The following is a 12,869-nucleotide window of genomic DNA, read 5'->3' on the forward strand; positions in this document are numbered from 1 at the left end:
ACTTTAAAAAAATAAATTTAGGAAAGTTTTGATTCAAAAAAAACTTTTTAGATAACCAGTATCCTGGGAATAAATAATTGCTACATAAATTTTATTCTCGAAACACATGTTTATGTGAAGAATTATTTTTGCGTTATTGGTTACCTGTTGTCCAGAAATTAATCATCGCACAAAATTTTATTTCAGATGTAGAATAATTAATTAGACGAAAGCATTGACAAGTTTCTAATGACAAAATAATTTTTGTACAACTAATTTGTAATGATTTTATTAAAGAATGTGATTTAAATAATAAATCAATGTTATGATTATTTAATTATGTTTGCATTTGTCAGTCCGCTAAAATGTTTTCTTTTTGAAAACGTTCACCGGCTAAAAGTTTTACACCACTGGTGTTATTAATTGCTAATTCTCAACTAATGTACTTTTTAATCCACGAAATACCAATAATATGAAAATTTCCTACCAATATTCAATAAATATTTTTTTTGTCAGATTAGATAGTTCAATCTGCATTGGACAGGCATCTGATACATAGTAACGTTCAATGCAGCGAACATTGTAAATTTAATCAAATCAGTTTAATAAGGTTTTTGTTTTCATTTTAACTGTTGATATTGTATTTCAATTTGTCGCATATTTAATATTTGTAAATATATATTTAAAGATATTTGTATGATTGTGTCAACTATTCATGTAGAAAACGGCTTGTTAATTACTTCAGCGGCAATCTTTCTTCAACCTGATTTTCAACCTATTCTTAATTTGCTTTTTGGTGCAATTATTGTTTATTTAGTTAAGACAAATAGTTTTTATTCTTGCAAATCTTGTTTGTTTACATTTTTTTACATTAAAAAAAATTTAATTTTTTTTTAATTTGATTGACCTAAAAGCTAGATTTTTCTTTCCATGGCTAGTCCTTATGAACTTGAAAATAACTGATGCAAAACTACAGACCGAATACTGATAGATTAATTAAACCTGGTTGTCTCTGTCGAACAAGGAATTGATTTTGAAAGAGACGTCATTTTTCAGTTAATAGTCAATAATTTTAAACTAATAAAACAACAAATTTTCTTAAAAGCTACAAGAACACAGACATCCACAGACATACACACACATCACACAAACACACACACAACACACACACCTCACTGATTATATTGACAAAAAATTTTTTGAAAAAAGCCAAAATGCCTTCTAAATTTACTGATAATAATTTAATCGACTATACTTGTGAACTACATGCAGTAAAAAACTATTGGAAATTGAAAAATTTAGTTAATGATTTAAAACGCAGAAATGTAACGATTTTTGCGGCAGCTTCAGTTCAAATCTTATAATTATACATGTCATCTATCATTATATATTTATGTCATTAATATATGTCATTTATCATTAATATTTATCCTATCTTCAGTTTATCGTTCTTTTCCTTCATCAGTTCTGCTGCCTTTTCGCTTTTGATTTAACGTTTCGAGTTGGGTTTTTCCAAACTTTTGGTCAAATGAGAACTCGTGTCGCATTGAAAAATCAATCTTCAAAACGGTTGAAGTTCTTGTTGAAGTTCCCAGAGTTAAGAAGAATCAATAGCACACAAACAGTTTATATGAACGCGTACTAAACAGCGCATCACACACAAAGCACACGATAGGTGCGGATCCTTTTGGCATACTCAAACTCGGTCACAGTGAAACATGACTAGGCGCTTTTAATCACTAGGCCATCAGGATTTGTTTAGAAATCATTTTTGGAAAATTTAAAAAGACCGAGTTAAAAAAGAAGTTTGTTAGGGTTTTACATAACAAGTAAACTTGTACATGTACATACATTAAAAAATGTATTTAATCAAATAAACTTTAAATTTTTTCAATTATTAAAATTGTTTTTGGTTACGTTGAAATAATCATTTTATAAAGTACATTTGAGTGAATTTTAAAAAATTCTAAAATTAAATTAACATTTTCAAACTTGTTTCAAACGTACCCATTTGGAAGTTAATAATGTCTTTTTTGCATCAAACATTCATGTGAACTAGCAATTGGATTATTATTTTAAGTCCCAAAAACCATTTTACATTAAAGACTTTTCAATTTTAAACCTAAAACAATTTGAAATAAATTATTCAATGGGCGTTGTTACAATGTGCTGATGCAAATGCATTCGCTCCTATATAAACTACGGTGATACAACTTTATGATGGAGTGAATGCTGTCTGAAATTTCAGTTCACAAGATGACAAAAATATTTAAAACTTATTCAAAGTTATTTTTGGTGTTTTACTATTTGTGGATAAGTGAATGTTTGTTGAACAACAATTTGATGAGTGACACGTTCATTGAGGAAGATGCCGAAGGACCAGGACAATCAACAAATCCCTACGCTACTCAAATGTATTTTTCAACAATTTACGTTAAATGCTTTTTATTTAATTATTATTTAAATATTTCTAACATTAAATGTTTTCTAACTTGAAGATTGAAAAATGATGATCAAGATGAGCTTGTAATGTATAAATATAAAATAGAGAAACCGTTGAAATCAGCAGAAGACAATAACTCTAAATTGACAAAAATAGTACTTATTGATAATATTCGCAAAGGAGCTTCTGAAAAACTTGAAAAAATTTCGAAACGTATGAAGATGTTTTTGCTATCTTATTTGGTGGATAATTTGCCATGGAATCCTTTCTCAAACGACGACTCACAAACGGATGGGGAATTGAAAGATGGCGCTAGTACAAAACGAACAAAGAAAGAATGTAAAACCGGAAAAACGTACAAGCCACGCTATCATCCGTGGAGAGTTTGGGACAATCCCTGCCTCCCCGAACCCCCGTTCAGTCCGTGGGGAGGTTGAACAAATTATTTTCAACAATCTTTAATGTAACAATTTTATAAAATTAAAATAAATTTTATGGATTTCATAAAAAAATTGGTTAAAATTGAATTTATTTCAACTGTTTTAATGTACTTGTTTTGTCAATAAATCATAATATAATGTTTTTCTGTCTTTCACGCATTTACATTGTATGCACTACGAAACTTCTCTAAGCATAAAGAAAAGAGCTAACAGAATTATGAACTTCTGAATTTACGTTTATAGCATCTTTCCTCTTCCTGAATAATTTAAATGAAATTTTAGAAAATATATTATCGATTGGTTTAGTTTAAAAATAATGACAAAGAGAGGTTATACATATGTTGATCCAATAATGACCTCTGTGTACTTTATAGTATAATAAACAAGTAGACAAAAACTAAGTCAGTGGATAAATTTTTCGTGATTTTTTTAATTTTTGCACTATTTAGTAGTAATTTTTTGGCACGAATTCCAATGTTTTTAACAAAGTCACTATGGCTAAAATGTTCGAAGATGTTATTTTATATTAATGATATTATTTTCTAACAAAAAATAGTCTAGCACGCTACATTTTTCCTTTTCAACCATTTTTTTAATGTTTTTAAACCAGTAAAGTATTATTACAAGTTTTTTGGTATGTCCAGTTACAAGCTGACATAACAATAGTCAATGTATAAAACCTCAATCATGAGTTGTACTCAAATCCTCTTTTTCAGCATTTGAGTCAGACTGTTGTTTGCACGCAGGTAATATTTTATTACAGCTTTTTATAGCAGTTAAAACCATATCATAATTTAATAGACTAGTTGATCGTCATATAAGTCAAGTTTATTTATTCAAAGTCAGTTTATCACAAGTTTCAAAACTTCAAAGATATGATGTATTCAATTTGGTAAACCGTAAACCAACAGTTTATGCTTAAACATATGAGGCCGAATTTGCAAAATTAGCTCAGCGAAGGAAACATTAAGTGGAAAATATTATTCATTTTGATGAAAGGTTACTAAAGTGTGAGAAGACTGCAGAAATTTAATAAAAATGTAGGTTTCAGCAAAACGAATAGGACAATTAATAAATTTGATTAAGAAAAACATTCACAAATCAATTTTGTAATTTAAACACGCTGCTATCTATGCAGAAGAGAATATTGTACGATTCGATAATATTATTGTACTTCAAATTCTAAAACTAAATAAATAAGTAAAATAAATTGATAAATAAATGAACGTTTAGTCACCAACGCCTGCCATTTCGATCTGAGTACGATGATGGTGAAAAGAATATGAAAATAGATCAAGTTTTTTTCCGTTACAATAAATTGAGTAGGAAGACACGCAGCTGGCAGGGGGCGTCAGGAGCAAAAATCCGCAAATAAAAGTTTTCATTTGCAAATCGCCCCATTATTACTCTCGAAGAAGGATTTCTTATGCGAGGGCCTATATATTTTATTTTATATAAATGCTTTCCATAAATTTAATTACTATGCTTCATTTTAGAACAAAAATCAAGCACATACAAAATTGCTTGAAATACCTATAAACGTGAACATATAATCTAATTTTTGTCAATAAAAATTATTTTCTACACATTTGAATAACTTTTCATAAAAAATTGGTAAATAATAACAATCATTACGTGACGTCAATCGCATCGTCAATAAAATCAACATTTTTGTTGAGCCATTTATGAACTGAAAAATGAAGCGCATTGATATTATAATATGTCAGTAAATATTACACCGAATATTTTTGAGAGCAAGAATTATAAAGTATATTAAAACCCCCAATGTCGAAAGTACTGGAATATCCCAACTGACAGTTTTTGACAGTAAGCAACGGCAGTCTCCAAACGGCAACATAATGAGCATTTAGTTCCCGTCCATAATAGGTTGGTCCATCTCTGCAGATACAAATCGGTGCGACCAGTGAGAACGGAGGAAGTTCTAAATTCATTCTTTTATATCGACCTGTAAATTCTGGTAGATGCAAACCTAATTCCATGTTAAAAGCTTCGGTTGGGTATGTAGTGGTTATAAAGAAGTTGCTTCCACTGTCGGAAACCAATTGCAATATTTTGTGTTAAGATGAAAATTGATGATTAAAATGAAGATTTATGGTGATAAGGATAACGATTTGAGACGCAGATGCTTCGTAAATATATAAAAGCTATTTATGCATGCAAATATGAACAAGCACTTCAAGCGTTTCACGAGAAGGTTGACTTTTTATTTAATATTTTATTCTAATAACTACTTGCAAAATAATTTGACGTTAACTAGTCGTGAAATGTGATGACATTGCAGAGTATTAATAAAGAATTAACCTTAAATTATCGCCATCGTAAAGATGTTGAAGGAGCATCCGACATAGTATTATGTCGTAGAACTCTAATTTTTCAACTTTCACAATATCTTTTTCATAAAAGTTCCAACTGTGGTTTTTAAAATTTTTCTTGTGATTGGCAATCAATTCTGACACAACATCCATCCCAGTATAATTAATGTCGTTTCTGGATTCGAGGAACCTTTTCATCCACATCATATCACCGCATGGCACATCCAACATTCTTATAACATAATTCTTTGGTTTGTTGCTTTTTATTTTATAAATTAAATTATGCAGCACGGCTGTGATCTCTTGAGACCAGAACAATGTCGATCCTTCACCTTCAAGTAATTAACATCCATGTATAATGAACAAAAAAAGTCTCAACTAAAATTGTTTTATAAATTATTTTTCATTTCTTCATAATTGCGCTGCTCAACCACTATAACTTCGTTGAATGACCTTGATTATAATACGCCCATTTTAAAAATCATTATCTGGGCAGTTATTTTGGAGGTCTTTGGAATCTGTGTGCAAGCAAATCTAGTTTTTGTTAAGTTAAATATTGAATTACTTTTTTGAGCTTGAATGTGGAAGACCATATCGGCAACTGTTAGCGTTAACGGTTTCATTCTTTTTATTGTACGTGAAAGATTTTAAATCAACTTGAAAATTAACACCAATATTGAAAAGAAATTGACATCTTTTGTATAATAAACAAATACAAATAAAATTTTATTCTTAAATTCTTTGATCTTCAAGCTTTCAATTCATTTTGAAGCATTAAAACCTAAAATCGTTAATAAATATTTTATTTCTTTTGACTACATTTTAGTCTGTTATTTCATTTGAAGAGTCGTCCTTTTCTTACGTTAGCCATAACCTGAACATTTTAGCACTTTTTCTGACTTCCTTATAAACACTCACATGATTGTTTATCTTGAAATATGACAAAGTTCCAACTTTGTTAAGAAACTCCGTCAAGACGTTTATAAATTCATCTATAGTTAAAAAGCGGACTACATACATGCAATTAAGTTAGATATCGAAAAATATGCAAAACTAACCTGATGAACTCAACCCGCCCCCTCTTTGATTAAGTTCAAAATTGCTACCCCATACTCTTTTCTGAAAAATGTTGGTAAATGAATTTTTCCTTGCCTGATAATTTTCTTCATGATATTTGTAAACATTTTGATTGGATGTTACATTCAATTGGAAAGGTTGAATGCTGATATTTTTCGATGTCTTGTACAAGCGGCTACCAGTGATACAATGATTGACGTAAAAGAATGAACTGTCATTTGAGTTTAAACTCTTCGTAACTTGATTGCCCGCAGCATCTGTCTCATCAGTTTCAATTGTGTTGGATGCTGGAAATAAAAATTTGTTTGTAGCTATTTTATATTCATATAAATTCTTCTTCCAAAAATTTAAAACGAAAACCAAACACAACAAGCTGAGAAAACTAAAAAATAAATAATATGAAGCTTTCATCTCAGCGAATGCAGATTGACAACAATTGCCTGACAGATGGTTGATTTTGATAAGCAAAGTAAGTATATTAAATAATCAATGATGACATTGTGTACAATGCATGCACGGCGAACAACAATGATGAATGAATTTGAAATCAGATGCGCTCGAACTACTTACTGGCCAGGTGTGATCCAAACGAACAAAAATTATGCGACCACCGAGACAGTCATAACCTAGCAACGTCCCTGTTTGCTTGTTTACAAACAATTTTTCGTTCGAAAAAATTTCATTCATAACGAACAATGAATGAAGCCTAGCGACATTCGTATTTACGTAAATATAAAGAATTTTTCATTTAAACAAATCTATTTTAAAAAATACAGATATTCACGTTATTTAGGTTTTAACCAAATTTTCATATTTTTTGTGATATGAAAAAGTATCTCTGGGAGTTGTAAGGGGTAATTAGCATACGCAACTAAGAGTCAATTCTTTTTTTTCTTGTGCCATATCCTTTCAGGACATTGGCGACGATCGACCTCCACAAAACCAGATCTTTAACACTTTGTAGTGGTTGAAATGTGGTGATATTCAACAAGTGACACAAGGAACAAGGACTTCAAGAATGTTATTCGTTGTTGACCTGGATCTCTTCTTCCTTCAATCTTTTCAGTAGTTGTTAGATTTTTCATTTTTTTCTTCCGCATGAGGTGATTAAAAAACTTTAACTGCCCGCTGTCGGATTATCTGCACTACTTTCCTCTTTTCATAACCGGTCTGTTTTAATACATCCTCATTCGAAATATGAGAGGTCCAACTTATTTTCATAATTCTTCTCAAAAACCACATCTCAGCAGACTTAATCTTTTTTTCCATTCCTTTTGAAATTGTCCAGGAATTATTATTATTAATTTATATTGCGTCCTATGTATAGCTTGGTACGCTTGGATAAACAGACTTTTGACGGAAAATTTAATGATTGAAAAATCCACAACACGATGTCGAGTAAGCCATAGACATGGCAAACTAAATTAAATTTAAAATTTAATATATTTCGTAGGTAGTAATCAGAGCCGTAAGTTAGCACAGAAAAAATGAAACACCCTGACAATTTTAATTTTGTTGATATTCTGAATTTACCGTTGGTGAGGATGTTTTTCATTTTAGAATGTGCATTTTTCGCCATAGTTATCCGTCGTTTGACATCCACATTACATTTACAACCTGAAATAATCAGACTTCCGAGATAATTGAATTATAAATGATTATAAAGCAGATCGGGGCGGTTTTGCTTTTACTGATAACCATGCAATTTGTTTTGTTAATGTTAATTCGCAAGCTTTTCCTTTCACTTTCGAAAACCAGTTTGAAAACAATTGTTTGCAGTTTTTACATTGAATCTGCTATAAGAGCAAAATCATCAGTATATCTTATATTGTTAATATTCACGCATCCATGTAAATCTTCTATCTTTCTCATGATAATGTCACTATAGACATTATACAGGTTTGGAAAAAATACACAGCCTTGACTAACAATTTTTTTAATTTCGACAAAACTAGTCATCTTGTTACCAACTTTCATCGCTGCTTTTTGGTCTCAATAGAGGTTTTTTTTTTATAACTCTCGTTTCTTTTCCATCAATGTCCAAATTTTTCAATATTTCCACAAGCTCCACGTGTTTCATGCCGTGAGGGGTGATTAGCGTATTATACTGCTACGAATGATCAGTGAACGAGCGGTTGAAATGAAGAAAGACTAGTTTATATTTTTCGTCGATTGCTCCAAGGCTTTTGATAGCGTAAAGACGTGGAACTTATGGAAATATTGGAAATTTTGACAATGAGGGAAGAGGCACGAGACCAAAAACCTGCATTGGAACCAGAAAGCAGCGATGAAAATTGGTAACAAGATGACTTCTTTTGTTCCATTAAGCTATCGGAATCCACCATTTATAAACAGCCCCTTGGTTCCAGCTTAGTGAATCAATTAAAAATTTGTATTTCGTCATAATCGTTACAATTAATTTTTTAATATATATATATATATATATATATATATATATATATATATATATATATATTCCAAACATAAATAGTGTTTAATATATCATCATGATACAACAAACAGGATAGCTAACGCACACAGCATTACATAACGCAAAAAATTAAAAACAATCAATAAACTGTGTAGTCTAAACAGAACATTGCACAACAAAGAAAGAACATCAATAATATAGTATTAAAATTATAATTAATAACAACGTCTAGCAGCAAACAGCAGCCACAGCTAGAATGAAATATAAATGAAATAATAAGATACTACTAATAATGTTGGATAAGAATATTGAACCAGAAGTGAACCTGCTGAAAAAAAAAGATTAAGTTTAAGATAAAGACGAACGAAAATTTTCATGGAGAGCCAAAATTTGTGGTAGTGTGGTTGAGGACTTTTTTTGCCAATCACGTTAAATTTTTTGTTGATTTTCCACCTAAAACGTTCTTTTTTCTGATTTTGATTAAAAACTTGCTCCTAACGGGAGGCACTGGACCCCTAGATCCGCCATTGAGTATAGGCATAGAAGGGATAGATACCATTAACACGTTCGAGAATTAACACTGCTAGTTTAAATAGAATTTTCTGCTTAGCAGGAGATCAATCAAAAACTATAATACAAATATTTAAATACTTTTATACATAAATCAAATAATTAATGATGAACGCATCAAGTTATAATTTTCGAAATTTCTCCATTGTACCTGGATGTAATGAATGATGTTTTATACAACCTGGATGATTGTCATTCATTGGAACTTATTAAAAGCTCTACAAAATGTTGCAAGATTGTATAGATGTGCTAAATTTATCTATTAACTTGAAATAATTTTTCAAAATTACTCCTTTTAACAGTCGTGGGGTATGCTAACGTGATGACGACCACTAATGTTTTGACATCAAGTGCGGCTTGCTGTTCGACATCTGGAGAATGAATGAAAGAAATAATTTTAAAAAAATTGTGTTTTTTTTTCAATTTTCAATGCAGTGAATATAATATGCCAACATTAGAAAAGTGGTATAAAATCAAAATTTCATAAAAGAAATCATTTTTAATTGTGTGTGTGTTTGTATGTTTATACGTCTGTATTAAAAATAAGTAACTTCAAGTAAACATACTGCAATTATGTTAACTTCATTGTTTTTTTTTTTTAAATTGAGATATGCAATTTATGAATATATATGTTATCATTAACCTATAATAATAGCTAACTTCAAACAAGTTATTATTATTAGAAAATTTAATTCGATGGGATTGCTTCTCATTTCATTTTCATCGGCGGACAAACAATTCACGAAAACAATTGACGATGATGTTGAATCGCAAAAAAGTTAAAAAGATAACTGGCTCGTTTTCATAAATGCTGACCCTGTCACAAAATCTCCCATTTTGAATTTATATTAAGTATAATCAATAACTGAAAATCTATTGAAGAATATTTTCTTATTAACGGCAAGAAAAAACAATTAAATTGAATAAAATTTCTTAAATTTTTGTTTTTAACTTGTACTTGTGTCCGTGCGAATATTTGGAGTAAGTACACGCGTGCAGGTTACATGGATGCATATTGAAACATTGTATGCGCGCAGTCGAGCGCACGTTTTCGCATTCCTGGCAAAATATTGCATTGTCTCATATTGATGTTGCGTTCGAGTCCTCGCGAGATTATCAGCTGGAAACAACAATACATTACGTCGTCCAGTTTTGTAGGATTATTCGGGAATATATAGTAAATTTTAAATAGCGCAAAGTTTTAATTTGACAAAATTTAATATATTAATGTACGTTAGATCGCTTCAAATCGATATCGAGTTTCACTAAATTTTAACAAATAGTTTGTTCACAAGAAAATGTTGATTGCGTGTTCGGTAAGATAACTTGAATACTTTTCATTACAGAGGTTAGTGTCGCATTACATTGAATAAATTGTAAACTTGGATGATATGCGATGGTTGATGTAAGCGTTGTATGTTGGATGTCGTGAGAGAGATGTGGTGTGGTGGCAGAGGTAGCCGCAACAGCCGCAACAGCAACAGCAACGTGCATTTCAATTTATCACTTCGCTTCATTTCTCATCCGTCAAATAATTTTTGCAAATGAAAAAATCATTCAACCGTGATAATTTTTTTCCTTCGAATTAAAAATGAAATAATTATAAATCAAATGATGACGCCGAAAATTTCATTTTTTAAACATTTTTATTCATCATTTTTTTTTATTGTAAGAAGAAAATTGTTGTTCATGTTTGGTTGGCTGATTTGTTGAAAATTTCGACAGCCTACGCCCATTAGTGTCCTCAGAAACGTCGGAAAAGGATGAAATTTGATGTACGTCGCAGTTATGGTGGTGGAGGACAAATGATGATGATGATGGAGATGATGATAGAGATGATGATGAAGACGATGATGATGAAGATGATGATGAAGTTGATGATGATGATGGAGATGATGATGAAGATGATGATGAAGATGATGATAAAGATGATGATGAAGACGATGATGAAAATGATGAAGAAGATGATGAAGAAGATGAAGAAGATGATGATGAAGATGATGGTGAAGATGATGACCCATTCATTCAATCATTCAGAATTTGAAACAAGTTGTCTTATTGAATTACAAACGAAGATAAAAATGGTATATGGACAACATTCATATGGGACAATGACAATGTTGATACTATGAAGATATTACAATGATAAACATAATGATGAACAAATCAATGACGCTGATGATAAGGATGTCAGCGATTAGATAAAAATTCAGACTGAGAACGTCTGCAATGATGGCGAACTTGAAATGGATGGAAATGAAATTATATCTAATAATGGATGGAAATGATAGTGTATCTGGCAATTGACAGACTGGACATGGAAGTGTATCTGACAGCGGATGGACCACAATTTGACGAATGACAGATTTCGCCGTTCAATCATTTTTAATATTTCAATCATGTCCGAATACAATGACGACTACTTTTTTGTTCTTGTGATGGTGGAGGTGAGGGCGTATTCGGTCAATTTCTACGACATTTGAATTTTTTCAATTTCATCTATACACGTGATTTATTTTTCCCACGTTTTCATGTTAGCTGTTCTTAAAGTTTGTTTAAATTCTCATCTTAGTTTCAATAATGACCTGTTAACCTTCATTTTCTTGATTGTTAAATAAGTTACGATTAAATTTCTTTAAATTTTTGTCGAGACTCTTCGTCTATTTTAAATTGTTGGCCAGGGCCATACCCAAACCGTTTCTTCTTAAATGAATAAATAAATAAAAAATAATATATTCTATGGAACACAGAAAAGCATTAAAAATAACCAGTGTTGTGGTAAAATGGTGGGCAGCCATTTCAAGAGGACGCATTTCAAAGTACTCATCTATAAAAAATGCTACTTAATTAACTGCTGAATAACAATACAAAAATAGATTAAATATAAATTAATCATTTTCACTGTCTATTTATTAGGCATGTTCTTAATAAAAGACGATTAATTACTAATTAAAATTGAGACGCAGTGTTTTAAAACTCGATGAAGAAAAGGATGCAAGTATTTTAGTGTTTTTTTTTGTTTAGGAGCCAGAAATAAAAAATTCTAATTTTAGTCTTGGGGTGCGAGTGACGAACCTACCCAACCCAAGACGAATTTAGTAGCTTCTACGTCACTAACATCATCCACTACTATTATTATCACGCATCAAAAAATATTTTGTAACTCATTAACTCATACATGCAGAAGCGCAAATGCAGATTCCACACATTTCATAAATACACTCTCACACGCATATAGGCATAGAACATAAAATGTGCAACACACACCAGCACACACCACACACCACACACACACAGACACACACACACAAACACACACACAACCACACGCACACAACAACAGGCATATGCAAGCGCATACAGGCTTGCACGTAGTTTCGTTGTCTAATTAGATTTAAAAGAGCTCGTAATTTCTGCCCACGTGTGTCTTTATATCTTCGTTGATTTGATGTCTTGACTTTTCGCTTTCAACGTTTGCTTGCGTTTGTACGCTTGCCTATGATCATTTTTTCGTTTGTCCACCTTTCTTCTTTTTCTTCTAACTCTTTTTTTTCCTTTGATTTGTTTTTGTATTCTAACGTATTTTGTCTGAGCGA

At 31.0% G+C, this 12,869-nt stretch overlaps 3 protein-coding genes across 3 annotated transcripts; 1 reads left to right on the forward strand and 2 right to left on the reverse strand.

Moving 5' to 3' along the window:
* Window positions 1-2,235: 2,235 nt before the first annotated feature.
* On the forward strand, window positions 2,236-2,859 carry HELRODRAFT_167746 (hypothetical protein; the record flags this gene model as incomplete). The annotated part of the gene is made up of 2 exons (XM_009013487.1): window positions 2,236-2,393; window positions 2,478-2,859. 2 exons carry the CDS (start codon window positions 2,236-2,238, stop codon window positions 2,857-2,859), a joined length of 540 nt encoding a protein of 179 aa, XP_009011735.1.
* A 1,736-nt stretch (window positions 2,860-4,595) lies between these two features.
* HELRODRAFT_167747 (hypothetical protein) lies at window positions 4,596-5,788 on the reverse strand (the record flags this gene model as incomplete). The annotated part of the gene is made up of 4 exons (XM_009013488.1): window positions 4,596-4,911; window positions 5,185-5,292; window positions 5,386-5,527; window positions 5,761-5,788. The coding sequence occupies 4 exons, from the start codon at window positions 5,786-5,788 to the stop codon at window positions 4,596-4,598; spliced, it is 594 nt and encodes a 197-aa protein (XP_009011736.1).
* A 265-nt stretch (window positions 5,789-6,053) lies between these two features.
* On the reverse strand, window positions 6,054-7,357 carry HELRODRAFT_167748 (hypothetical protein; the record flags this gene model as incomplete). Its single annotated transcript, XM_009013489.1, has 3 exons — window positions 6,054-6,187; window positions 6,254-6,559; window positions 7,309-7,357. The coding sequence occupies 3 exons, from the start codon at window positions 7,355-7,357 to the stop codon at window positions 6,054-6,056; spliced, it is 489 nt and encodes a 162-aa protein (XP_009011737.1).
* Window positions 7,358-12,869: the final 5,512 nt, after the last annotated feature.

The sequence above is a fragment of the Helobdella robusta genome (genome assembly GCF_000326865.2).
Source record: "Helobdella robusta unplaced genomic scaffold HELROscaffold_12, whole genome shotgun sequence".
Taxonomy (NCBI): Eukaryota; Metazoa; Annelida; class Clitellata; order Rhynchobdellida; family Glossiphoniidae; genus Helobdella; species Helobdella robusta.